Below are 27,509 nucleotides of genomic sequence, written 5' to 3'. Positions count from 1 at the left end.
ATGTTTGTAATACAATATAGCGATGCTTATTTTGCAGAACATGCATATAACATATCTTGACCATTTTCAATCACTTTAATCCCCTCTCTTCCTCTAGTCCCCATTTCCCATCTCCAATAGTTATCTTCTAGTTTCCTGCATGGCATTTGAGGCAGCCACAGAAGAAAAATGAAAAGTATCTCTTAGAGAGCGTCAGGCCCCTCTCCTGTCTCTGGGCCAAGAAGCTGGAATAGAGACCACTCGGACAAGAGTGCCAAAATTGGCAGAGAAAATACAGGATACTTAGAAAAATAAAATCTTTTAGTGTAAGTACATCCTAAATAATGTGTGAGACAGAAGTAATCAAAAAAAGTACTTGCTGTCTATGACCTTTGTAGTTAACTGAGCATTCTACATTTTATATGTCATCCCTACATCCCAGATGTTGGCAGAGGAGGAGAAACTCTTCTGCAATTTTTCTTTTTTCTATTTTATTTTATTTTTCTGTGTCTATGTTTTAAATTATTAACCCAAACTTTCACAGCCTCATCAGCCTGCAGACGCAAATGAAAATAATAAGTGTTTCTGGCTGCCCATCTCCAACTGTGGGCCCTCAACCTGCTCAGCTACCACAGCAACCTCCTGACGCTGTCATATTCCTCTGGTTCAGCGCCCACTGTCCTCTAGGCCACAGGAGGGCGGCAGTAGTCGGCCCTGAGCCATGTGGCTGAGGCTGGGCCTTGGCGCCCTCTGCTGGTGAGCCCCCGTAGCAAACATGGAAGATGCCCAAAGACTTTGGGCTCTGCTGCTGGTCCATACTTCTTGCCTGGCTCAACAGCAGAGGGCTTCTTTAGCCGCCTTCCCTGCTTCATCCACCTTCCTCCTCACGAGCTCAGCCTGGTTTTGTACGTGCCATGTGAACAGATGACATCGGTCCCATGCCTCCTCATAGTCCCCTCACACTCAATACTCTCCCTGGCTCTGTGTTGACCAACAGTTCCTCCAAATGCCAGGTGACCAGCCATGGAAAAGTCCACCATTCTCTGGGGTCACAGTCAGCCCACACCACCTGGCAGGCAGGGCCTCTGGGAAACCTTCCCCTGGACTGGCAGATGAAGCTGGCCATGTAAAACTCCTCCTCTCACCCAAGGAGTGTCTTGGCCAGTCTGCAGGGATCCTGTTACGGTTTAGATCTAAAATGCCTCCCCAAACTTCATGTTCAGAGGTGGGCCTGGGCAGAGGGAATGGGTCACTGGGGATGTGACCTGGACAGGTATATTCTTGTCCCATATTCCCTTCTTTCTCAGCTTTCTGGCTGTCATGGCATAAGCAGTTTCTTCCAATGCTGTTCTGCCTTGGCGCAAGCTACACATGGACTGAATCCTCTGAAAAGCAGGAGCCAAAATAAACTTGAATTTGCAGGTGTCACATATTTTCTTGTTCCAGTGACAGGAAATCTGGCTAATAAGGGAGGATGGTTTATTCATTTTAAATCTCTCCGTCAGGCAGGACTGGGTCTGTCTTAATGGCTGCCAGCACCAGATAATGAGCAAGGTCCACCAACAGCAGCAGAATGAAAGTTGAGGGACTAAGGAGGCATGAGGGGCTTCCCTGGGTCAAGTGGAAAGAGCAATTGTTTAAAATAAAGACACTTTATTTACAGATAATACAAAATAAACCACAAGACGAACTACTGTGCAGAGGGAGGAATGGCCCCCACAATAACCACCCTTCCCATCCCAGAGTAACTTATATAAAAAATTTAAAAGGCCCTAGGAGGGGGGAGGGGCTGGGCTGGAAGCACCTTTGCTGACTGGGGGTTTGGGGCCCATAGTCTTCAACCACCCCTTTCCAGGGCAGAGTGGACCCTGGCTCTCTCCTCTCTGACCCCTGGGCCTGACAAGCAGGGGACACAGCTGAAGGGCAGTTGGTGGTGATGAGAGAGGCTCTCCAGCTAAGGACCCTGACTTCTGACTTGGAAGGGGTAGGTGAGTAGGTGGGTATGACCTTGAGGGCAGGCATGGGGTGGTGTTATTGCAGTGCTCCAGCCGACTTCCTCCTGGCTATGGACTTGGGTCTGCACTGGGTTCCAGGAAGCAGCCACATCAGGGCAAGATTACAGTATCTTCAAAGTGATGACGTTGTTGAGTCCACCACTTCTCGGCCATTGCAGACAGTGGGGACAAACTGGGAACCAGATCCTAGGGAAAAGAAGCTGAAGGTTAGGGCTGAGGTCTCCCATGGAAGGCAGGCAGCAGGGGAGGCAGGACAATAGAGGGAAATGTCCCCTTAATGTCACCCACTTATATCCAGCTCATTTTGAGGACACCCCACCTCCAGACAAGGAATCTCAGCAACCTGAGGAATGGATCATGCCTGGCGAGCTGGAGTGGAAGGGGTCCCAGGTATAGAGGTGAGCTTAGGATGCTGACCTTGGCCAACGCTGGAGCTGGCCCTCGTGGTGGCACTGCCAAAGCGGCTGGTGGGTGCCCGGTGGCTCACCACATTCTTCTGTGGCTGGAAGAGGATGATATGTAGCTTGGGTGCGAAGAGGCAGCCCAGCACCACAGAGCCACTGAGGCTGACTGACACGCACATGGTGGTGGTCTGAACCTGCAATGGGTGAGTGGGTGAGCAGGTAAGGATTAAGTGTGTTCATCCCAAAGGCCTGGTCCTGGCACCAGGACCCCCTTCCTAGGTTCTTCAGGGAGGAAGTGGAGGAGAAGTAATCATCCACTGGGCTTTGGTCCATTTGCCGAGCCCCAAAGGATTCCTAGAAGTATGGGCACAGTCCCAGCATCAGCCCCAATGGACTATTTTCCAGGGACACCAGAGTCCCAGCTGTGGAAGAGCACATGCAGGGGTGCACATAAGTATAGGCGTTTGTGCATGTGTAGAGAGGTAGAGGTATGGAGTGCATGCATGTAGATGCATGCATCTCTGTGTGGGTATATGTATGTGCAACAGTGAGTGCACACAGGTGTATGTGCAAATGTTTGAAGGTAAGTGTGGAATCTATAGATAAGGATATATGTGTAGGCAGGGAGATGTGTTTGTACCAAGTGTGCAGAATGTGTACACAAATATATGTGTGTGCAGGGATGTGTGTCTACACATGTATAGGTATACATGTTTGTGCCCAAGTGTGTACCTGCATGGGTAGTTAAATAATGTGTGTGTAGGCCCTGGGTAAGTCCTTAGCTGTCTGTGATTGGCAAGAAAATGCAAATAATATGCAAATATGGACTAAGTCAGAGCAGATTCCCTCTCCAAACCTGGCCTCCACCACCCAAGCAGGTGGCTCAGCAAGTGCAAGCAGAGCAGCCAAGCATGGTGGTCCCTGGCTCATCAGCACCTTGCCACTTCTGACCTGGGAAAAGGATCTTTGCCAGGGCTTTTCCACAATTTTTCTGCTCCTTTAACTGTTAAGATTGTCAGCTCAGACCCTATACTACCAAGCTGAGTGACCTTGAATAAGGGATTGACTGTCCTGACTCTGTTTCTTCATCAGTAGAACAAGAGAGTGGTGGAGCTCATTCTAGAATATGAGGATTAACCCAGATGATCCTCAGCATTCTGAGCTCAACTCAACAGTCACCTCCTCAGATAGCCCTCCCCTGAACACCCCATCTAAAGTAGCCATTGCCCCTTGCAGCTGCGGACACCCATTGAGACACTCAGTGCTAGCTGGAGCCAGATTTGCTTGGAAGCAACTGAGTACAGTTTTCACCTGCTTAAACCTTTCTCATTCCTACACCCTGCATCTCCTCTTCCTACTCTTTGCTTTGCCTTTCTGCTTTCCTTCATCTGTACCCCCTTTCCAGCCAGCTGCTCAAGTACAGCAAGGCAAAGCCCCTACTCATTGGGACACATTCTGCATTCCCATCTCCTCCCAGATTATGGGGGGATGACTAAGTCTTGACATCTCCTCTTATCTCTCTCTAACTTGGGTTCCCCATGTACCTGGCCATTTCCCTAAGTCCTACTCAGCCCTCTCACCTTCCCCCAGTGTACACACAAGCTGTGGGCCCAAGTGAGCATTTAACCTCTTAGAGCTTCATTTATCAGTAGACCAAATGAGACACCAGGAAACCAAGGGTCCAGGGTCTCACCCCTCCCTCCCTCTTCTGTGGCAGGTGGCTTACCCGATAGTCACTGGAGGTGACATAGAAGATGGGCAGGAATGCCAACCAGATGATGCAGGTGGTATACATGGTGAAGCCAATGAACTTGGCCTCGTTGAAGTTCTCGGGGCACTTGCGGGTCTTGAAGGCATAGAGCGTGCACAGCGCAATGAGGAGCACATTGTAGGCCAGTGAACCAAGCATGCTCGCATCTCGGTGGTTACAGCGCAATGTCACCACCTCCCGCCTTTCAGGTGCTGTCTCCTTGCCTATCCCTGGTGCCTCTACCACCAGCCAGGCAGCCACGATGAGCAGCTGCCCCGAGATAAGTGCCAAGCAGATGGCCACCTGCGAGGCGGGGCTGATGAAGCGCGGCCGCTGGGCACCCTCCCGGGCCCCGCCAAAGATACGTGCAATGCGGTTGGTTTTGGTGAGCAAGGCTGAATAGCAGACAGAGAAGGCAGTGCCCAAACCAAGGCGCCGTAAGGTGCACACTGCCGTGGAGGGCTTAGCAATGAAGATGAAGGTCATGCAGTAGCAGAGGAAGACACCACCCAGCAGGATGTAGCAGAGCTCCCGACCAGAGGCCTTAACCACAGGCGTGGCATTGTGCCGCACAAAGACGCCCAGCACAAAGAGGGTGGCCAGAGCACCCAGGCAGGCAATGGTGACAGGTCCTACAGCCCAGGCATCACCCCAGTGGATGTACTCCTGGGGCAGCTCGAAGCAGCCAGTCAGGCTGGCATTGGGCCAGTAGCCGAGCCCACAGTCTGCACAGGTGAACTCGTCCAGCCGGTACTCGTAGGGCTGGCAGGGGATGCAGAGCCAGCAGCACACCTCACCCGGCTGCACACTCTTCACCTCGTTCTGGAGGCAGGGCTCACTACAGCGAGAAGCAGGTAGGGGGCCAGCCAAGGGGGCAGCCCAGGGGATGAGGCTGGTATCAAGGCTCAGGCCTTCTGCCCAGTAGCCCACCTTCTGGTAGCGGTAGCGCCCACTGCCTGCCCGCAGGTAGGTGAAGATATTGTAGCGGCCAATGCCATCACCAAAGCGGTCGAAGCGCACCTCGTTGTCAGTGTCAGTGGGGCGGAAGGGGGCTGGGATGGAGAAGGAAAGAAGAAAGGGTTGGACTGGTGGGTTACCCTGATGTGACCTCAACCCTCACACTCACATGGAACACAAACCCAGAGCTAAGGCCACCACTAGCTCTTCCAATCCTTCTGCCAACCCTAAAGCCCATCCTGACCCCAACCAGCCTTTTTCCTTCCCTTCCTTCCTTCCTTTTTTCTTTCCTTCTTTCTTTCTTCCTTTTCTTTCTTTCTCTTTCTTTTTTTCCTTTTCCTTTCTTCTTTTCCTTTCATATCTCTCTCTTTCTCTCTCATCTCTTTTTTGGCAAGTACTGTGTATCAAACCAGGGGTGCTCTATCACTGACCTATATCCCCAACTCCTTTATTTTGAGGGAGGGTCTTGCTAAATTGCAAACTAGCAATCCTCCTGCCTCTGCCTCCCTTGTTGCTGGGATTACAGGCATGTGCCACTGTGCCCAGCTCTAGCCATTTTTCTAAAAGTGAGGTTACAACAAATTCTTACCCCTAAACTCCAACATCAAACCTCAGCCTTTACCAATCCTAAGCCTCAAATATAACTCAAGCCTTAAAGCCTAGTCCTGTACCAATCCCCAACCATGACTTACTAAACTCAACCTTACCTAGTCTCTGACACATTCGAACCTGGGCACCAAACCCTAACTTAATCACAACACATACCACAGCCCTCTCCCCAAATGTGACAATCCTATTATGGTACTCCTACCAACAGCAATCCCAGCTCTAGCCCTAACCCTGATCCCAGTGCAGACTGAACTTCAGCACTCCCCTGCAGCCACTGCTTTCCACAGAATGGTCATGGCCACTCTCCAGCCCAACTCCATCTCCTTCAGAGCTCATACTGCCCAACCAGGCTCAGGAGCCAGGGCCACAGCCACGTCTAGTCCCAGTGAGAACTCAGGGTTCAAGCAGGAAATGATATGATTAAGGCCCCTTGGGTCAGTAGTGCAGCCTGGATTCAAACCCAAGTCCCACCAAGCCCTTTTTTTCCCATCCAGCCTCAAAGTTCTCAATATCTAACTCTATCCCAACCATAAATTTCACCCATGCCTAGCCCTAACATCAATTTAATCACACCCTTGACTCAAACCCCAATCCCACCCAGATTCTATAGCTCTGAATGTCAATCTTATTGGAATTATAGTTGGTACAGGCTCCTCAGCTTCAGTTACCCAACTCAGAATAAAATTTTTTCTTTAGCTTTTTGTTTTTCTGTTTGTTTGGGGGTTTTTATGAGATAAGATCTAGCTATGTAGTTCAGGCTGTGCTTTAACTCACTATGTAGCCCAGGCTGGCCTCAAACTGGCAATCCTCCTGCCTCAGCCTCCTGAGTGTTGAGATTACAAGTGTGTACCACCATGCCCAGCCAGAAAAATTTTTTTAAAAATTACTTAGACCACAACGCTTGAGTCTATACCTAACATGTACAAACTTATTTTCTTATCATTTTTCCCAAAACAATATAGTATAACAACTATTTACATAGCACTTAATTGTTTTAGATATAATAAATAATCTAGAGATGATTTAAAGTATATGGGAAGACAGCTACAGGTTATATGCAAATAAACCATTTCATTTAGGGCATGAGCCTCCTCAGACTGTGGTAGCCATGGGGGTCCCAGAAACAATCTCCATGGATACTGAGGACAACTGTCCTCTTGGTCTCAACCCTGTGACAGTGCTTCCAAGGTCTTTCAGTCTAGGCACCCTCTCCCACTGTTCTACTTGTCTTTCCGAAGCCTAATGATGATTCTGAAACACTCATTCTTAAAATGGGCAGTTTGACTTTTGATTTGAGGATACTTTAGATGGAAAATCAACTGGGTTTCTCTTCCCTAAGAGCTTCATCTGATGCTGACTCTCAACCCACCCTGATTTGGACTCTACTGCTGCCTGAGAATAGGCTTGCGGTCCCCTGGCCTCTGCCCTCAGCAAGAGAAGGAGTCAGGAGATAGAGGGCCAGGTCCAAGGAACCAGAAACCCTCTGAGCAGCAGGACCAGGTCAGACACTACTCTAGAAGGATCTCAGAAAGCAGAACCCCAGGCTAGGATTCCTCCCTGCCTAGTATTCCCTGTCCTGGTTCTGACATCAACACCCTGATGGAGTCCTTCACTTGCACTATGCTGTGTTTTCTTAGCCAAGTAATGGAACATGAAGCCCTGCTCCTTCCATCCTCTGAGGGTCAGCAGGATGATGGACACTGGCCAGCTCTATTACCATCAAACTTGACATTGAGCACGAAGTCCTTGTAGAGGCGGCGCCCGTTGACAGGTCGCATGGCATCACAGAGGTGGGTGGTGTTAGGGCAGAGGGTGCGGTGCATGTTGTGCAGTGCATGGGCCATGGCATATACTGCATTGACCACAAACATGATCTTAGACTCCTGTTCAAAGGGCACAGCCTTCAGGGAATGGGTGGCACAGTCTCGCTGCCGGAAGCTACAGCGGAATCTCTGCTCCCAGAACTCACGGAACCAGGGGTTCCGACTGTTGTTCCAGGGGTCCAGGCTCCGGAAGTAAGAGGCAAAGTCACTGATGGGGTAGGAGGCCAGCTCAATGGTAATGGCACCCTCAGCTGCCCCCTCACTGCCTTCCACAACACTTTCCAGGGCCCCCCAGCCATCACTGGCCACCCAGGTGAAGCTGGCGTTGAGGCGCTGTGTTGCAGCGAGCAGCTCACGGGCATCCTCAGAACGGGTAAACAAGACAGCAACACGAGCACTGGGTTTCTGCAGTAGGGCTCGAACCACCCCCTCAAAGGCAGAACGACTCATGGCACGGCCCACCTTCTCTGAGGTCGCCACGCAGATGTTTCGGGCACGGGCCTCTATCTCAAAGGCCTCAATGCCTGTCTCACCATAGTCACCCTCAGAAGCCACAGTGGACACATAGGTCCAGTTGAAGAAGCGGAGGATCTCAGCCATGGCCTTGGCTTGGAAGAAGTCAGGGGGCACTGTGCGGGCAAAGTAGTCATAGCGGGACTTGTCACTCAGCTTGGCACTGGTGGAGGCATAGCTGATCTGTGGGATCTGAAATAGCCGCAGGAGGTTGGCCACCTGGTTGAGGAGTGAATAGAAAGGGCAAAGATTAGGACTAGGTCAAACAACCACCAGAGACAGACGAACCTCCCACCACTAGCAAAGCTTAGGATCAAGTGTCTATAGGGTCAGCCCAAAAGTCCCCTGTCTCTAAAGACCTTCACATAAACTTGATGAGTTTTCTACCTGAGGTTTCTGTCTCTTCCCAAGGGCTGAGAGTGCAAGGCCAGTGCCAAGCCCTGGGGTCCTGAATCACACCTGCAACAGACACATGGCAAAGGAGCCAAGGAAGGCACGGGGTAGATAGAAGTTGGCACTCGGTTGCACCAGGGACAGAGGAAAGCACTAGGTGGCATCTGGGATACCTAAGACTCTCAAGCTCTGTCCTTGCTTGGAAGTAGGAAACACTTCCCTAGCATCAATCCTGATGGAATGATGTGGAAAGAAGGAAAAGGCTCCCAAGAAGAAAGACACAGATCCAAAAGCCCAGTGGCCCTGGCCATCCAAGGCTCGGTCTCCACTGGATATCTAAGCCTGGCATTTAAAAAACCTCTCTGCTCCACCACTTACTGCCTGCCAACCCATCTTCCACCCTCCTACCTCTTGAGTAGAGTCCAGCCAAAAACTTGAAAGATGGTAGGTAAGAGAAAGCAGGGCATGGCCACAGGAGAGGTTTAAAACCTCTGCTGTTAACTAGGATGTAGGGTCTGACTCAGACAGTATGAGGTTCTCATGCCCTCTCCCTCACTTTCTACCTCTGTACCCCTACAATTAGAAAAATCTCCTTGAGTCTCAGCTTTTCATCCCTACCTTATAAGTCTGCTGAGCAAATAAAAAGTGGTAATGCATAGGAGACCACAGTGTCTGGCACATGGAAGCTGATGGGAATTGGGCAGGCAAAAGGGGGCAAGAATGAAGAGGAATCATGGACAGACAGGTGGAGTCTAAGGTTGAAGGGATGGGCCTTGTGCTGTGCAAGACAGGGAAAAGTAGCTTGATGCTGAGGTGTGGGCCCTGCTATAGGAAGCGGGCAGCTTGGCATGGGAAGGAGGTAATGGGACTGTTGTAGAAAAATGCAAGGGGCCATGAAGAAAACTGTGGAGGGCAGAGGTGCAGAGAAAGGTTCTCCAAAGCCCCTGAGACATCAGCAGCAGGAAACTGCAAACCCACCCCCACCCCAGGGCTGCAGATGGCAATGCTGGCAGAAACACCCATAGCTGGGACTAGCAGGACAGATAATCCAGGCCTCTCCTATCCCACAACCCCTATTCTGCTTCATTTCTCTAAAGTCAATGTTCTCTGTAGCTTCTTAAAGGAAGCTGAAGCCCCATCCAAGGCCTCCCTTCCGGCCCTCAGCCTGGATCTCAGTTCTGGCCTCATCATCCAGCTACCTGCACTGGGCACCAGCAGGCAAGGAACTGGGCAAGAGCTGGGACCCAGTCAAGGAGCAGGAGCATCCCACCTGGGCCAAAGAAGCAAGCAGTACCCAGGGTATAGCCAATAAACAGCAAAGGGAAGTCAGCTGGGCCAGCACCTGCTGAAGCTCAGTAACAGGATACCCTCTGCTGACCCCTTGTGGGAGAGGTGGAGGTTCCCTCGCCCCCTCAAATCCTATACCTCCTGAAGACCCTGAGGTAGACTCCTTTGAGCCCCATGCACATTCTACTTCTTTTCCTCTTAGATTCCCTGTCTTGTTTTTTTTCCCCCATGGCCATTCTTGGCTTTTATTTGTCTACCCCTCTCCAATCCAGGGAGAGATAGTCAGACAGACTGGGCTGAGAGTTCTGACTTCAGCTTTCCTTTTTGCCACTACTTTGATCTGCTTTTCTCTCTTATGATCTGCTTTTCTCTGAGCCTCAATCTCTTCACCTATAGAAAGGGTTAATACTGTAACAGCTAATATTGAAGGTGCCTTTATGACCTGCCAGGCCTTCTGATTATGCTTTGAATGCATTGCCTCGTTAAATTTCCACTACAAACCTAAAGGGAGAAAGTGTTCTGAATCCCATTTTATAAGGAGGAGATAATCTGCCCAGAGCCATGCAGTTAGTATATGGAGAAGCCAGGATCCAAACCCACACACAGCCTGAGTCTAGAAGCCTGGCTATTAAGCCTTTCAGGTTGTTTAACATCAGGGTGTGTGCGTGTGTGTGTGTGTGTGTGTGTGTGTGTGCACGCGCGCGCGTGTGTGTTGGGAGTGAGATGCTTCTTTTTTTTTTTTCTTATATGAGTTTCTCTTACACAACCTCTAGAAATCAGCCCCATTGTGTGTTGGGGCACTTTCTTATTCTTCTATAAAAAGTTACTGAAAGGAAGCTGCTGATTCCCTTTCAGTGGATGGTACCTGAAGCTCCTGCACAGCAGGAGTTCTGGGGCACCACCTCTAACCTCTGTCCCCACAGCCCTTTTGAGTGGCTTCTACATACCTGGATGGAGACATCACTGTAGGAGCCGCCAATGACGCCAGTGATAGCAGTGGGAGCATCACCATGGGTAGCATAAGAGCCATCAGGACAGATGTGGCGTGAGCCATCGGCACCACGACTCAGTGAGGCACGCACAAAGTCCAGTGCCTGCTCCAGGGCATGTGTGTCCTTGGAGCAGCTATCAAGGATATGTGCACCTAGATGCACGCCGGGCAGCAGGTGGGGGTCTTGGTTGATCCGATCCAGTGCAAAAAGCATGGCTTCCAGGCGCTGGATGCCACGATGCTCATTGACAGGACCACACTCCTCTGCTGGGCCACCCTTCTGGTGCACTGGGAACAGCCCACCCAGCACCAGGTCACCCTCCAGGGTCAGCACCTTCTTGGCTGGGCCCTCAGCCACAGCACCCCACAGCAGCAGCAGTGCCAGGAGCCCAAGCAGCAATCCCATGGCCCCAAAGGGGATGAATGGGTCCAGCAGACCTGGGTCTCCAGGGAATGAGAGTAGAAGCAGTGAAGGCAAAGAGAGGAGGGACAGGGGCCAGGAAAGGACAGACAGGAAGAGAGATGAGAAGGGACCCAGCTCCTGCGGAGAGATAGACAGACAGAGAGACAAGGAAAGTGGAACCTGAGAGCAGCCCCCCCCCTATTTTTTCCAGCTTCCCCTTCTGTCTCCACCTCTCCCCACACACCTTTCCTGGTACCCAGGATCCATGGAGAAGGTAGTGTCACTATGCTGAAAAGTTCCTGGGACACCGCCCTCGGTCTATTTCACAGCCTTACCCTGACCTAGGGTAGAGATGGGCCCTAGTAGCCTATCAAACTCAGCAGAGGGGGAGGGAGGCAGGGAGTGGAAGCCCAGGCAGAGGACAGGAGACTCCAGCAATGCCAAACCTTGTGAAAGTCAAAGGGTACCCAAGACCCTGCACAAACCTCACAGAACCCCAGACCAATACCTGAAGCCAAGTCAGAGTTACAAACTCAGGGCTCTCGTCCCCATCCTGAGCCTTAGATTTCAGAGAGAAGGCACTGTTGTCTGGGTATCCATAAGAGAAGAGGGAGGGAAGAGTTTATAGGGGACAATCTCCAACCATGGAGACTGGAGCCCAGCTGAACAAAGGTCTCATCTTCTTGTTCTTAAAAGGCCATCTCCCGTGTCTCCAGTGAAAGAACCCTGACAGCAAGGCAAAGAGGCTGGTCTCAAGGAAGGCACCCAGTGGCTACAGGTTCTAAGTTAGCAGGGAAAGCAAGTGTGAACATATGCATGTGTCATGGGTGGGGACAATTCTTCTGGTCAGAATATTCCAACAGCTCTGAGGGTGAGTTCTGGATTCCCTAGTTCCCATGTAAGTGCAGTTTGAGATTTTGTGCCTGTTTTCTCTCACTCCAAACACAGCAGACAAAGTCACCAATTCTGGCCTCCCCATCCTCAGCTTCAGGGACCTGTCCATTCTGATCCTGGCCCTCAAGGGGCCCCCTCCCTCCATCTTTCACTCTGTATCCTATCATCTGTACCTCAACTGCCTTCCCAAACATCCACCCCACACAGGCTTTAACAATCACGCAGGCTTAGAAAGGCTGGGAGAGGGATATACATTTTCCCTCAGAGGAGGAAGGAAACAGGTTGAAGAGACCAGCAACTAGTTCAAGGACCCCACGTCTTGGTCACAGAGAGACTAGGCTTCTCACTTTGCCCCCTCAGCTCCCCAGACCTCCCGCTGGTGCCTGGGCAGGAACACTGGGATCTTGTAGAAACCTGAAAGAAGCAGCTAACAGAAGAGAGAAGCAGGGATGAAGACCAACACAGGTGGGGCAGGGACCCAGATGAGGCAGAGCACAGAGGAGGCCCGGATGGAAGCTCAGAGGCAGGAAGGGGACAGAACCCAGGAGTCTGGCAACCAGGGTTCAGGGCCATAAAATGTGGTCAAGGGGCAAGCAAGCCCGGGAGGCTGAGACAAAGACGGAGGCGCAGACAGAAGGACGAGAGAACGCTGGAGCGGGAGGAACCGGGTAGCGCGATGCAGGGGGTGCATTCTCTGGGGAAGAAAGGCGGGACGCTCCGGGCTGTCTTCCCGCTTCCCCGAGCTCCCAGAGCGCTGTCTGGATGCCCCGGCCCAGGTGCCCCAGAACTCGAGGGCCTGCGGGGACCCAGAATGTGGTGGGGTCAGGCCGAGAAGGTCGGCAGCCACCGCAGCCCCACGGGCTCACCCTACCTGGCGCGCCCAGCTCTGGCACGGAGAGAATCGGAGTGGAGCAGGGGCGCAAGACTCCGGATCCCGCTCGCTGGCTCGCTCGCCGGCTCTGCGCCTGCCGCCCGCCCGCCTAGCCGCTTTCAATCGTGGCCGCCCCGCCCCCGGCCCCTCCTCCGGTCCTCCCAGCTGCGGGTCTCTCCCTCCCAGCCCAGCCTCCGCCTCCTTTCCGACCCCTGCACGGCTCTTCAAGGGCCCGGAGCTGTCCGCCGCGTGGTACTGAATCCCTGGGCGCTCCAGCTCTGCACTGGAGCAGGTGCCTCGCAGGTCCCTGCAGCCACACTGCATCCTAGAGAAGCGGCGGGAAAAGGGCACAGGACAGGGATAGGAAGGTCACTGAACCAAGAGAAGGAGCACAATGCTGTGGGTCCCGTCTGCGAGAGTGGAGGAGCTGGACCCAGGGTCTTGAGCTGACATCAGGGGGACAAGTAAAGGGGCGCGTGGGAGGTAAATGGAGTGCTGGCCTGTTGCAGAAAGTCAGTCGCTGTCTTCATCCATTCTCTACACCCAGCAACTGCAGCGCAGGCCACATATCAGGCCCCATGTGAGAGCTAGGACCTGAGTCACCGGGAGGAAAAATTGGTAGAAGAGGGAGGTCAAAGAACAGACCTCCCCCTTCCTTCCTGCAGATGACCTTTAAGGCTGCTACCCCTCCCCCACTAGTCCCTGCTCCAATGTACAAAGGACATTTATTGCCGCGATATCAACCTTTGGAGGCTTCAAGCCCAGGCACTAGGGTCTTTCCTGAAGGATCTGCTGGGTTGATGGAAATGGGGGAAGGAAGGGGACCACAGAAAGGCTCCTGGAACTGGCTGCTGCGTAGGAGGGAGTGAGCGCTGGAGCCCAAGCAGAGGGAGGACAGCTCTGAGATGCTCTTGGCTCTTCCCTCCCACAGGATGGGTAAGGACAACACTGGGCAGGGGTGGTGGATACACTGTAGAGTTAGGCCATGCTGAAGAGTTTGGGGACAGGACCTGAGCTCAGGTCTAGCCCCAGACCTGTGTTATCTGCCCCTAGACATACACAAACTAATGAATGCTAAGGGCCACAATATCCCTACATGTTCCCCTAGTGCTGCCCTTTTTTCCACAGGTGTCAGGGGAAGCAGGGTCACCTTAGATAGGCGCTGATGAAAATGCCAGGCCCAGGCCCCTCAGGCGCACACATCAGAATGTATGTGTGGCATTTGAGGGCAGGATCACAAGGACAGGCTTTTTCCCTGGACATGGAGGCTTGATGCTCCACTGCTCTCTGAAGAACACAGCTTTGAAACAAAACAGACACATCAAACCCAAACAAATACAAAACCGATCACTAATGGGAGACAAGGTAGCAGCGGGATGAGGGTTCAGAGCTGTCAGACAAAGCTGGGGAGACAGACATGCTGTCTTCCAGCTCCAGCTCTACCACCAACTGCTCTCACCCTCTGGCTGGCTCAGAGCAACCGCTCCCTGGGGTAGGTGAGCGATGGACCAGGCTTTGGAACAGTGGGGTTGACAGCAGGAGGGTGCTGAGGTGAGAAAAGCTGCACAGCAATCCCAGTCCCACACCCAGCCCACTCACCAAGACAGCTTCACAAAAGATCCCAGGCTTTATACACAGATATGGCTATACACAGCAGCAGCAACGGAAACCTTTCACACAGCCTGCAGTGATGAGCTGCACTGCCCCTCTGCAGGCACAGACACACAATGACTCACAGACATGTAGCCTCCATTCCCAGCTGGGCACACAGACAAGGACAAACACACCTGTGATCCCAGCACTTGGGAGGCCGAGGCAGGAGGAGTTCAAGGCCAGTTTGAGCTACATAGTGAGTTCAAGACCAGCCTAAACTACATAGCAAGACTCTGTCTCAAAAACCCCCCCCCAAAAAATACACCCAGCTTTAGACACATAACTGTGTATGTGGACGTGGTGACATAGTTATATAGGCAGACACAGCCATAATACCTTGCTGTGATTCTAAAAGTACATGATTCCCCTACACAGCTGTACACATGCACATAACCATGTACATACAGCTATACACATGGGCATGGCCACACAGCCATAGTGGTACCTATATATGGACACATGGCCACACATAAGCAGCTAGACATATTATGCCCCCACATTCACAGTTGTGATCATGGACACACAGCTGTACAGACCCATAGTTTTATCCATGGATACATGATAAAATATATGCCTTTACACTTGAACACATGACCATATACATAGCCACAAGGCTTCAGAGATGCCTCCAGACAGCTAGCCTCACACATCCATAGCATGCAACCTATACCATTAAAACACACAAAACACAGCAGCATATGCAATAGCCACACAGCCATCCATACATATGCAGTCATGCTCATCTACCAGCATTTTTCTGTACGTGGTACTGAGGATTAAACCCAGAGCCTATGCACTAAGCTACATCCCTGACCCTTTTAAAAAAACATTATTTTGAGACAGGGTTTTACCAAGTTGCTAAGTTGCCCAAACAGGGCCTGAACTTATAATCCTTCTGCCTCAGCCTCCCGCTGTGATATATTACAGGCAGGAGCCACCATGCCTGGTCACAATCACATCTTGATGCTCACTTGGGCACACTCACCCAGGAACACCATCAGTAGCTCCGTCTGTATTTACATGTACACACCCAGCTGTGAAGGCACTGGCCAGCACAGCAGGGTGTCCCCACCTGCTGGAGAGGTCCCAGCATGAGCACAGGCACACTTAAGCCATGGACACAAAAAGGCATCCTTGGAAGCAGACAAAGGCAAGCTGTGAGCTCTCCACTTATGAGCTCTGGAGGGTACCCTGTGCTTAGCTGTAACACTTTTTGCTCTGCTTCTCACCAGCATAGGGGAGCCCCGAAGGCCCACTGCATTGTAGGGTCGACTGGTTTTACAGAGCAGGTCCTCCAATATTCCCCTTCCCCTCACCCCAGGAATCCTTCCTTTCCTTGTCCTTAGGAGACTCCTGCCCACTCCCAGATTATCTGCACAGTGCTCCCCAATGTCAAACAAATAAACACACAACCCAAATCAAGATGAAACAAGAAAATCATTTGTTTTATTCTGGATTCTGGAAGCTCCAATGTGAGTCTGAAAAAAGATGACAGGGGTGGCAGCCCAGGGGGCTGATGCAAATAACAGTCCTTGGCTCCTTTGGCCTCAGAAGCCAAAAGGGCAATGAGGAAAAGGCCTAGCTATAGGCCTAGGGTGGGAGAAGTCAGACCCCCAGTGACCCCCACACCAGTCTGGGGAAGGAAAGGAGGAAGAGGGCTGGAGAGCTTGCTCAGTTCCTTAGGAACCGTACCACAGAAGGGTGCAGGTCACAGCATACTCCTCACCCTTCTCAGGGGTTCTGAGGTCCTGAAGTGGCCCCCAGAGGTTTGGCCTCAGGTTCCAGCTGTGGCTCTCCAAAGGGCCCCTCTCCTTCCAGGTCTAGCTCCTCAAAGGATGAGCCACTGGCGCCTGACTCGCTGTAACTGTGCTCGCTGCGGTTATCACCATCATCCCAGCCTCGGCTGCTCACCCCAGGGGACAGTGTGGTGGCTGACATCTCCCGGCTGCCAGGGCTCACCTCCAGGCTTACAGAACTTGTGTCACTCATTGTGTCAGCTCCTGTGGCCAGGACAAGGGAGCACAAGTTAGCCAGGACCACTGCACCCCACCACCACCAACATGGTCCCATCTTCCAGACAGGACAGGGACTCTACCACCACCTCAGCACCTGAGCATACATAGCCGGCTCATGAATAATATACCCACCATGGCTCAGGAGACCTATTCCAGCTGCCCTCTGCCCTGACTGGGGCTGCACTGACAGGGATGAGGGAGGGAGAATGAGAGGGAGCAGCTGGCTATGCATTCCCTTCCTTACCCTGATTTAGCCTCAGCTCCCTGCACTCCTACAAAGCCTGCTACCCCCTCTCCCAATCCATTAAGGGCTACTCAGCCCCAGGGTGAGAAGCTGAGGATAGAACAAAGAGAATGGAGTGCCCCCTCCATCCCTCATTTCAGGCTTGGAAAGAGGTTTGTCCAAGGCCAGCTACAGAACATTGCCCATAAGGCATGAGGACCCAAGAATGGACCAGGAGGCCTCTCTAGCTCCATGCAAGCTTCTCTAAAGAGCAGCTATATCCAGGAAGTCAGCTGGCCCCTGCCCCTGGCCACCATGAGTCTCCCCTTAAGGAGGGGTCTGAGGCACAAAGATAGAGAAGTCTTACCAAACATTCAACCAGTCATAAGAAAGGAGGGTTCTGGGATAAAGCATTTTAAAGACCTTCTCCCCTATGCCTGATCAACCCAGAGAAACGCTTACCCACCTCAACAACCCCCTCCCCCACCACTGCTATTTCTTACACTTAAAGGCAGCAAAAAGGGACCTGGTGGCTGAGGAGACCCAAAACAGTGCTGAGCTAGCTGATGGGCCAGGTCCCTCCCTAACCTGTTTCCTTAACCTGGTAAATTCTCTAAGCAAGCAGCCCTTCATCTTCCCTATCTAGGAGCAACTCCTCCATTCATTTCTCTGAATCAGAGGAACTGAATAGAGCTAGAAGGTAGCAAGGAAGAACAAAGAGCTCAGGCCCACAGTGTGCCACCCTTCGTGGCATATCATGCAAGGTGAGGGGTGGGCTGATTTCCCCAGCTCCTGTTTCCATGGTGATACAGCCCAAAGCCAGATATATCTAGGGATTGCTTTGCATTTGGACTGGCCTGGAGCTGTCCCTGAACCTCAGACGGGGCCTATATTGAAAATGAGATTTGGGGCCTGCTTCCCCAATCTACTTGGCCTCAAAAGATGCCCTCTTGGTCCTTACTGGCAGAGTGAGGTGAATCCTGAAAGTACCAGCCTGCTGGCCAGGGCTCTCTTGCTGGTGGGACCCCAAGCATGGCTCCTGCATTGAGGCATGCTAACAGGGTGGAGTGGGAGCCTGGGCTGAGTTCCTGGGGCAGGGCTCCAGCCCCTCACTCACTCCTTAAATGATCGGTATCCCAGAGGCTGCAGATCTAGGCACAAGGAGGGAGGCAGTTTTTCCCTGGACCCATTCTTACCAAATTCTGTCTGCCACCCACCCAATGACTCTAGAGACCTCTGCTTCCCAGCCCAATACCTCCCTCACCACTCCTGGGCTAGAAATGATCAAAGGAAGGAGCCCAGGGGTGCCTCCTTCAGCCCAGGGCTCAGCATGCTGGGAGGAAGATAGCTCCTGGGAATATACAGACACTTGTGATGAAGGAGCTAAAGGCAGGGGAGTGGCATCCCTACAACCCCACCAAAGTACACACAGGAGGAGGTCCCAGTGCCCTGAGTCTTATTCCTAAGGAGAGGATACTATGCAGGAAGCACCTAAATCCCCAGGGCTGCTGGCCAGGGGATGTGAAGCTACCACTTTCACCCCAGTTCCTCCCCCTCTGCCCACAGCCAGTGCAAGGAGATCAAATATTCATCGCCTCTCTGGAGCTAAATAATACATCAATGTAATAACAGGCACAAGGCAGTTAATCACCCCCTTTCACCTTCTAGCCCAAGCCACAGCCCAGCAGGGAGGCAGGCAGGGACAGGCCAAGCCTTGGGTGGCCATGCACCCATCACGCACTGCTAAGTGGCATGCACCTGGCAGCAGATGCTCAGAGTCCACCACCGGGTGTCAGGACAGGCCCTGTCAGCAGTGGGAAGACCTTCAGCCCCCGCACTATGGAGTGGGTGGGCAGGCTAGTAGGGAGGACAGGCCGAGGAGCTGGAGGGTGTGGGAGCTGCAGCTGCAGCCAGCTCTAGCAGGTGCCAGGCAGTCCTTCAACACTCCTAGCAGGCTGTATTTGGGAGGGAAGGAAACAGTGGGTGGGTCAAAGAGAGGGTAGGCAGACAGCAGAGAGAGGTCACAGGAAGGTCAAGGTACTCCTCCTTCCTGCCCTGGGGGCTCCCTGGGTCTGCTGACCTTGTGTCATGTCCTGTGCCCACAGCAGGAGCACTGAAGAGTGTCTGCCGGGCAATACTAGGCAGAAGAGAGCAGTACCCCATGGAGGTAATTAAAGTAGCAGATGAAGTTAACTCTATTGGACACAAGCCCCAAGGGAGTGGAGACTGCCTCCCAGTACCCTTCCCCCACTAGCCCCTGCCAACACACGTCTCTTTAGGGTGACCTCGGCTGCTGAAGACTGGGATGGCAGAAAGTCTCCCAGAGAAGGAGAGGAAAAGGGACAGTTCTTCCCCTCACAGCTCTCTGTACCACTCTTAGAAATCATGTACTTCCAGAGTCACAAAAGTTCCATGCAGGGCAGCAAAGGATTCGTCCCCCTGCAACCACTTGTGCATGTTACCAGCTGGCCCCTCTGCCTCTACCTGGGGTCACAAGACTTTATGGCTGGAGGTGGGCTAGGAGAAGGTAAGTAGCCTCCCGGCCTAGACCTGGGGCATTGTGGCTGTCAGCAGGCTGTCCTTGTTGGCAGAGGTAGGGAAAAAGCAGTCTGCACTGGTGGGGCTCCCATAGTGAGGGACAGAACACTTTGTTTCTCTCCTTATCTTCCAGATCCAGTGCCAGTATTACTTCCTGATGAGCTCCACCCAAGTGAATCCTTTCTTGAGTAGCTTCAGCCCCCTCCCATGAGCATCCAACTGGCTGTGATCTGGGTTTCCAAGGGTACTCCTGATACATCTGGCAGGAATCCAAATGCGGGCTTTATGTATCAGTGTTGCCAAGGGGAATATGTGTGAAACCATACCTGTATGGAACCACGTGTCTGAGAACAGACAACTCTGCATGTGTGTCTTGAGATAGAATGTCTCCTTCCTCCTTCTGCCGAGTATGCCTGACACCCACAGTGTCAACACATACAGAGAAGCCTCCTCAACCATGTCCTTGGATATCCAGAAGAGGGCCCTACCCTCATGACCCCATTCTATACCTGTATCATCCACTTGGGTATCGTTGGCCTCCACAAGACCCCGGCATTTCCGTTCTGTCTCCTTCACTTCCGGCACATAGAAGTCTCCCTGCCGTGCCAGTGGGCACATGAAATGGATCTGGTCTTGCTGGTAGATCTCTAGCCGAGGGTGGGCACACAGCTTCCGCTCCTAGCCAGAGTTAGAAAAAGTGGAATAAGCCCTACAGGGCCCCCAACCCACTTGTCCCTGGGTGGCTCCAGGAACTTTCTATTGTCTGTTCTTTACCAAGGGGCTGGCTGTGCCTCTTGCCCTAGTCTCTTCCAAATTTAAAACCCCTACTGAAGGAGGCACCTGCAGCTCCCTCCAAGAACAGGGCCCTGTACTCTAGGGTATAGTGGTCTAAGACCCAGGAATCCTTAACAACACTTTAGGACAGTGGCTAAAAGAGCCCAAGAGTCTAGGACTGCTAATTCTACATGTATGTCTGGGACTAAAAAGCTGGTCTCACAGAGCTATGAAGCTTAGCACATCTAGACCATCCAGGACAGGGATTCCATGAACCCCTAAGCCACCCAAGGCAAGGTCTAACCTGTTAGACTTTCCAGCCCCAAATTGCCTCCTGGCCCTGACATCTTTACCCTGGACAATGCTGACTAAACCAGAAATATTAGTTGAGGCCAGTACCTCTAATCCTGGGGCCTCCAGCCTCTGCAAGCAGACACATTACCATAGACCTGCTTCTGCTCCCATTCCCCTGCTAGATCTATGTCCCTTGCTAAGACTATGTCAACCTCTGAGGCTATCAAATGTGGTTCCCATACCTCCTTCTGGGCTCAGGGGTAGATGCGGGGGAGGCTGAGCTGGAGGGGCAGGCATGACATGTGGGTCTTCCCATTGGGCTAAAATACCAGCTTTTGGGGCCCCAAATTCTGAAGGCATTTCATTCCCCTCTGCCTGGACACAGGTCCCAATGTTCCCCGTCCCCCAGTGTGTGGAAGTGGGCAGACACACACCAGAGCTGCCCTAAGGCAGGCAGGAACAATGAGAACAAGGGTCAAGTGTTTCTTGCTCCAGAGCCTACCCACCTTTCCTGTGATAGAGCGCAATTACCTACCAAGATGACTGTGCGGCCCCTGCCCTGTCACTGCTCACCCGCCAACCTTCACAACATGGCTATTTATAGCACCCGCCTGCTCTCACCACAAGCTCTGAAATGAGCCTTCCACTTAACGGTAATGAGAGACTTATTGCCTGGCTCAGAGAAGCCACTCCAGGACTCCACTTGTCTGCCAGCCTGGCCAAGTGGAGGGTTGAAGAACCTCTTCCAATTAATGTCAGGGAAGAGGGTAATATAAATGAATCTAGTGAGGGACAAGAAAAAGAGGAAGAAACCTGAAAGGCAAATCAAGCTAAAACCCTCAGTGCCAGCTAGAGGGAGGATACACCCAGGAAGCCATCCATATAGCCCGGCCCAGGGCAGCTGCAGCTCAGCCTCCAACTCTACGAGTGACCCAGGAAAAGGCTTGCATCCTAAGTCTCCATGTGTTCAGTCGCAGAGGGAAACACCCTAGACCCAGTGCTTCCAAAGTCAGTGAAGGAAAGTCATTAGTTTTCATAGTTGGAGTCCATTTCTACCAACCTGGTTGCTCTACCCACGCCCCCTCAGTTCATGAGTCCATGCCCCAATTCCCGCTATCTCTAAACTCACTTTGACTGTTTTTGATGGCTGCATTGCTTCTCCACCCACACATATGCCCACCACAGGCCTAGTTCCTTGGGAGACTTACAAAAACAATACCAGGAAGCAGGAGTTACCAGGCTCTGGGGCCCTCCAATGACAGCACTTAGGGGTGGGCATCTGTCAACCCTGAGCCTTACTCAGTAAAGTGGGTCAGGTTACCAAGGCCAAGGTCAAAGAAGCTCTCTGAAGAAGGCCCTGACCTCCTCTAGTAGTTAGAGGGAAGGAAAGGGTTCCCAAATCCAGTAAGGGTATGGCCTTCACCAGCATCCTCATGATCTGGGCATCTAAAGGATGTAAAGTACAGCAGCTGAGTGATCATCAGCCATCTTAAGAGCTACTGGCAGCTGGCTTTTGGGGATTGTCTCAGAGATTAAAGCCTGCGCCCATCCAGAGATTCCAGGGACAATAGAGACCCTACTCCAGTGCCACCAACACTCAGGCCACTTCCATTCTGGAGGAGCTTTACAGTAATAGAGATGCTAAGAGGAGGTAGTGCTCTTTCCACCCTCTCTTCTAGGCTGGGCATTAGGGTGGGCAGCATCAGGCATACACCCTGTGCCACCTGCTCTGCCAGCCCCCTTGTTGGCAGGCAGGAGGCAGCTCTGCGGCTGCTCTGCACATCTGCCTCCTCCAGAGAGCCCAGCTCTGAAGCTGCTTAGCTATGGACAGCCCTGTTGCCATGGAAACTTCATCTTCCATCCTTGCCATCGCCTTCATCTCAAAGCCATCGGGGAGAACAGAGGAACAGGGGTTACACAGGATGAAGAGAAAACTGTGACCTGACTACAGGACTCTTCCTGCTCTGTGCATCCCTGCTTCCCTGCCAGCCTCCTGGGAAGACGAAGCAACTGCCCAGATCTGCCTCAGACCCAAACCCAGCCTGGTCCCAGCCCTGCCACCTGAGAACCCCTGGCCCTCCCTATTGGGGGGGAAGCTCAACGCTAATTAAAATCCCATTGACTGCTCAACCCCAAATCATTATAACACATGCCAGATCCTGTCAAAATGGAGACTCTGGGGCAGAGGAGAAGGGGAATGAGGAAGGCACAGAGTTGAACAACCAATCTGTCCATAGGGAAGTAAAGTGGCTTACAGTTGCTCTTGCAGGCCCTCCTGGGAGACTCCTCTTCCCTCCATGCTCTGCTCACTGAGCAGGAATGTGTCTAATGGGGGCTGGAGATGGAAAACAAGGGGTCAGGCCTGACCATATGCCCTGTCCCTGAGAGATCAGGCAGAGAGGACGAGCCCTTTCCCTCCCAGACAGGTGCATCCTATGGGGGAAGAAAGGGAGGCTTTCAGGTCCTCACTGCACAACAGGAGCTACAGCCCAGGCAATGTGTCAATGAGCCGCTAAGTATGGGAAAATCATTGGAGGAAGGCAAGGCCAGATGCCTCTTCCTCAGCTAGCCCCAGGAAGCCCTTGGAGAGTAGACTCCAATGGCCAAGGACACCAGCTCAATGCTACACTGGGCTGGTCCTGCTGAATAAAGGAGCCTGGATAGGCCTTTAGTATTGCCAGCCCTGACACACTCTCTTGTACCACCCAGACAGCCAGATGCATATGAAAGCATTGCCAAGTCAGGGAAGCCACTGCCCACTTGACAAACCCACCATCCAGGGTGCAGTCATGCACATGACTCACATGGACCATTAGGCCCTCTCTGAGGGGGAGAGATGCAATGCCTCCCTTGGAAAGTCTCTGAACTCAGAGAGGGAGGAAGGAGGAGACATGACCTCAACTATCATCATTTTGTGTTTTGCTCTCAGAACATCAGCCTTCCCCTAGCTTCAGCTAAAGGTATAGAGTGGGTGAAAGACAGAAGAGGTGAGGCCCACACTGGAGGCTAAGAGTAGATTCCACTCCCAGGCTGCCCAAGGGCTGGATTTTCTCAGAGGTAGATGGCAAGTGCCCAAAAGGAAGACATGGGTGTGGGCCAAGGATGGGCATACATCTCCTACACAGGCTCTTGGCCCAGAAAAGGATGAGGTCTGCCTGATGCATCCCTACCCCATCATAGTCCTTTACCTCTTGTCTCATGGGGATGAAAGGCCCTAGGCCTTCTTTACTCACCCTTTGCTGCCCAGGCCTACCCACCCCTCTGTGCCAGGCTGGAGAGCCAAGCAGCCACACAACCACCAAGAAGCTGTTGCAACCCACCCAAGGTGTTGGCATCTCACTGGGTGAAGTGATGCATGCTCATTTTTAACTATACAGACACCAATGTGTACCCGCCTGCACCCGGCAGTTCCTGAACTGGGGGCTCAGACCCTGGAAGCCCCACAGGCAGCTGGTTGGCATCACATGTGAAAAGTGCTGGAGGGGTGGAGCATAGCAGAGAGGCTGTGGATTGAATGTAGCAAGTTGTTATTATTCTACCCAGGAACTTCCTTCCCTCTCTTTGGCTCCCTCTCATTTCCACCAGGACTCCCAAGTGCTTCCTGGCGGGGAACATAAACCTGTCTGTGGTATGTTGGGGGTAGGTGTGGGGGGTTACTCCAATGCCCGCAAAAGGGTTAATGAGTGCCCTCCCCTGCTCCTTTCTCTAGTAACACGAAGAGCCAAAGCTCTGAAAATGACAGGAAAAAGAGACAAGGAGTGAGAAAGACTGCCAGGGAGGGGACAGAGGGGACAGGAAATGTCAAAGAGAGCCCCACACAGAAGCGTGGGGCCTTGGCTTAGGTATTGACAAATGAGTGGCTTCCCCCATGCCTCAATTTTCCCAATAAAAGAAGAAGAAAGGATAATCTGGGAACTGGAAAGGATGGCTACAAATACCATTATTTAAGAACAAGACAACTGTATACTTGGAAAAATCAGAATTGATGATGGAACTACCATAAACATTAAGTCACTATTAACTAAAGCACAGCACATATTTTCTGTGCAACAGTCAGAAAATTAGAAACTGTAATAGAAGTAAGAGATCAAGGGTCAGATCTACCCCAGGACTAGTCTAGAAGCCCCCTAAGTGGCAAGGGATGGCAAAAGAGCCAGGCAGGCAGAGCTAGACCTGGGCAAGAGCTTGGGGAAGACTGCACAAGGGGAAGTGTGAGCGAACAGGGTGGGGAGGTGAGATGCTGTGCCTGGCACCCCAGCCTGTTGTGCCTATTGCTGCTGTTGCCTGAAGACTTTTCATTTTCACCTCAGAGCCGGCAGCTCGCCATACAATTTACACCTCTGCTCATCTCCCTGGCGCTACTCGGGCCCTGGATTCCTGGGCAGCTCATGTCAGGGTCCTTGGCAGCAGTGAAGTATCAGGACAGACTGAGACACTGAGGAGCAAAGAGAGGATGATTCCCTCTGAGTAGGCACATGGAACACAGGATCCTAGTGCCCAGGCAAAATAGGAAACCCCGGCCCTGTACCCATGCCCAGGCTTTCCTTTTCCCAGGGCCCAGAGACCTGGGGAGCATAGGTATGAGTAGCCCATGAGGAGCTCAGCCAGAGTTCTGGGAAGGTCAGATCTGAGATTCCAAAGTCCTCCCTTCTAAATATTAGCACCTCTTGATGATGCCCTCCCATGGCTGGCTCCACAGCTCACCCCCTCTATGAGATCCAACTGTCTTTGCACCATTTGTGCAGCCAAGGACCTTGAGCCCTGTACGGCTCACAAACTGATGAAAACATTGCTGACTGATTATCCAGCAGCAGGAAGGCTGCTCAGTGCAGATGGAACCATGAAGCCACGCACCTGGGAGCCAGAGAAGTCAGGAAATGCCAGAGGGGAAGGACAAGTGGACAAGAAGGCTAGAGAGGAGATAGGGCAAAGGGAGGGAGGGAAGGAGAAGGCTCCAGTAGTGCCAGTTCCAAATGGCACTCTGATCCTCTCTCCATCCCTCAGGAAGTCCTTGTGTCTTAGAGCCTTAGGTTCCCTGGCTGAAAAACTAGGCAGCTAGCCTCTCCTTATCTGAGGGTTCTACTAAATGTACAATCATTCTGCTCCCTGGGCAATTTTGCTCCTTGGAACATTCTACTACCTCCATCCTAAATCCCAAGTTTTCTGGAGAAAAGCAAAAGAATTCTTCCTTGGTAAGTTCGATCTGCCTAGAGAAGGCAACTCCCTCTGGATTGGTGATGGCCCAAGCCCACAGTACCATCCAGACAAGCCTCAGCCCCCAGGGTCCTGCAGGGCTGCCAAGCTATAATATCCAAGCTGTTATTTTGAGAGTAGTGGCTCCCACGCCACCCCAGCAAAGGCTGGCTTTGTGCTTTCAGTCCTGGAGGAGGAGAGAAGGGAGGGGTGAAGCCAGAAAGGCTGAAAAGCAGTTTCCAGTGCCTTGGCCAGGGAAGAGGTCTGGCCTCCTGTGGGTTCCCCCACACCTCAACCCCCAGGACCTGTTCTCTAAAAGGGGCCAGAGATCCAAGCCCTGGCCTGGTGGGGAGGGGGTTCTTCTTGGCTTAGAGTTATCTGGGACCAAGGCATCACTGCTACTCTTATCTCACTTAATTCCCTCATTCAGAGTTTGCCTGTGGCCTCTGGCTCTTCCTCCCCACCTCCCAGTACTCAAAAGAGGCCTGCTCCTTAACCTAGCCTGGACACTGTCACTCACTCATCTGCTCAGATATCATCATTGGTAGACAGAACCCACCCTAATCTCTGGTCTCCCTGGATGCCAGTGCCTTACCTGTCATCCATAAAGACAGCATTGCCTATCCTTCCAGACCCAGCCCAAATACCACCACCCTGTAAGGTTTGTTCATCCTTTTCATTGCCTCCAACTTTCTTTTTACTCTCCACTCTACTCTCTAGGTATTGTTAAGCTCTGTCTGGGGGAGATGGGAAAGAGTGTCCTGGGGCCAGGTACTGGGGCTGCTGAGTACCTTTCTGTCCATGCTGGAGCAGGCCAAATAGCAGGAAGCAGCTCTGGCAGTGAGCTGGCTTTTGAGACCCAGTAAGTGAAGCCTGGGAATGGGGCAGCCTCTGCCTCATTGAGGATGAGGACACGAGGCCCAACTGCTGCCTGCAGCAGCTGCTTCCTGTGCCTGGAGCATCTGCAAGGCTACCATTTAATGAGTACCTTGTGGGAAAATGGGCACAGACCAACAGCCTCAGTCTCCAAATCTAACTACCAGGACTGGAGACAGAGGGTCAAGTGAGTTTGGGCCTTGTTATTCTCATCCCCAGACTGACTATGGCACCATCCTAAGTGTATGCAGAATTCACGACAAATCCTCAGCTTCTTAAGTCCCAGCTCCACCCATGCATAGTGCAGAGTGGCAACAGGCATGTAACCAAGAATGATCTCAGCCCACAGGACTCAGTCATTGCTGCCATCCCATTGGGTAACCTCCTCTCTCTAAGACTCTTCCTATTTGTAAAACAATGGAATGCTGACTTTGATTAGGACCCTATGACTGCCATCTAGCTGGATCCCATGCCCAAAACAATGCCACACAAAGTAGGTTTCATTAAATAACTACAGAATAAGGGAAGGAGTTGAGGTAAGGAGCACACCCCCAACCCCATTTTTTTGGTGCTGGGGGACAGACTGGCCTTGCACATGTCCAAGTACGAGCTCAAACACTCAGCTATACCCCAGCCCCACCAGCCTCTCTTATTAAAATAAAGCTGGAACTCTCCTTTGTTAGCTGGGCAAAGGTGGTAGGCAGAGAAAGGGATATTTCAAATTCCCCATGTGGCTCCCTCACTTGGATTCCCACTGCCAAGGCCCAGTTGTTCTCCACTGGTGTTCTGGCCCTGGCATGGACATGCACCCACCCCCCGACTCCCTCAGAGTTGCTGAGGCAGGCTAAAGGGAAACAAACATAAGGCTCAGAGCCCAGTGGGCAGAAATCTAGGCTGGTTTTTTTAATTTTGTTTTGTTTTGTTGTGGTACTGGAGATTGAACCTAGGGCCTTGGCACTGAGCTATATCACAAGCCTTTTTTTGAGATAGGTCTCACTACATTGCCCAGACTGGTTTGAATTTATAATTCTCCTGCCTCAGACTCCCAGAGTGC

General features: G+C 52.1%; 2 protein-coding genes across 2 annotated transcripts in view; both read right to left on the bottom strand.

Moving 5' to 3' along the window:
• Window positions 1–1,610: 1,610 nt before the first annotated feature.
• Window positions 1,611–13,006, bottom strand: Grm2 (glutamate metabotropic receptor 2). The gene is made up of 6 exons (XM_004834172.3): window positions 12,890–13,006; window positions 10,678–11,262; window positions 7,432–8,269; window positions 4,125–5,200; window positions 2,412–2,592; window positions 1,611–2,180 (listed from the first exon to the last, which is right to left on the bottom strand). The coding sequence occupies exons 2-6, from the start codon at window positions 11,125–11,127 to the stop codon at window positions 2,107–2,109; spliced, it is 2,619 nt and encodes an 872-aa protein (XP_004834229.1). The 5' UTR covers window positions 11,128–11,262; window positions 12,890–13,006; the 3' UTR covers window positions 1,611–2,106.
• Window positions 13,007–15,960: 2,954 nt separating this feature from the next.
• Window positions 15,961–27,509, bottom strand: part of Tex264 (testis expressed 264, ER-phagy receptor) — a 29,277-nt gene continuing 17,728 nt past the window's right edge. The window contains 3 exon segments of the mRNA XM_004834171.4: window positions 15,961–16,293; window positions 16,295–16,542; window positions 19,828–19,996. Of these exon segments, the coding sequence (XP_004834228.3) occupies window positions 16,222–16,293; window positions 16,295–16,542; window positions 19,828–19,996 (489 nt within the window). The 3' untranslated portion in view covers window positions 15,961–16,221.

The sequence above is a fragment of the Heterocephalus glaber genome, unplaced genomic scaffold, assembly GCF_053883595.1.
Source record: "Heterocephalus glaber isolate CG9 unplaced genomic scaffold, H.glaber_assembly_v1.0 deba00001504, whole genome shotgun sequence".
NCBI lineage: Eukaryota > Metazoa > Chordata > Mammalia > Rodentia > Bathyergidae > Heterocephalus > Heterocephalus glaber.
This window is presented reverse-complemented; position numbering and strand designations above follow the sequence as displayed.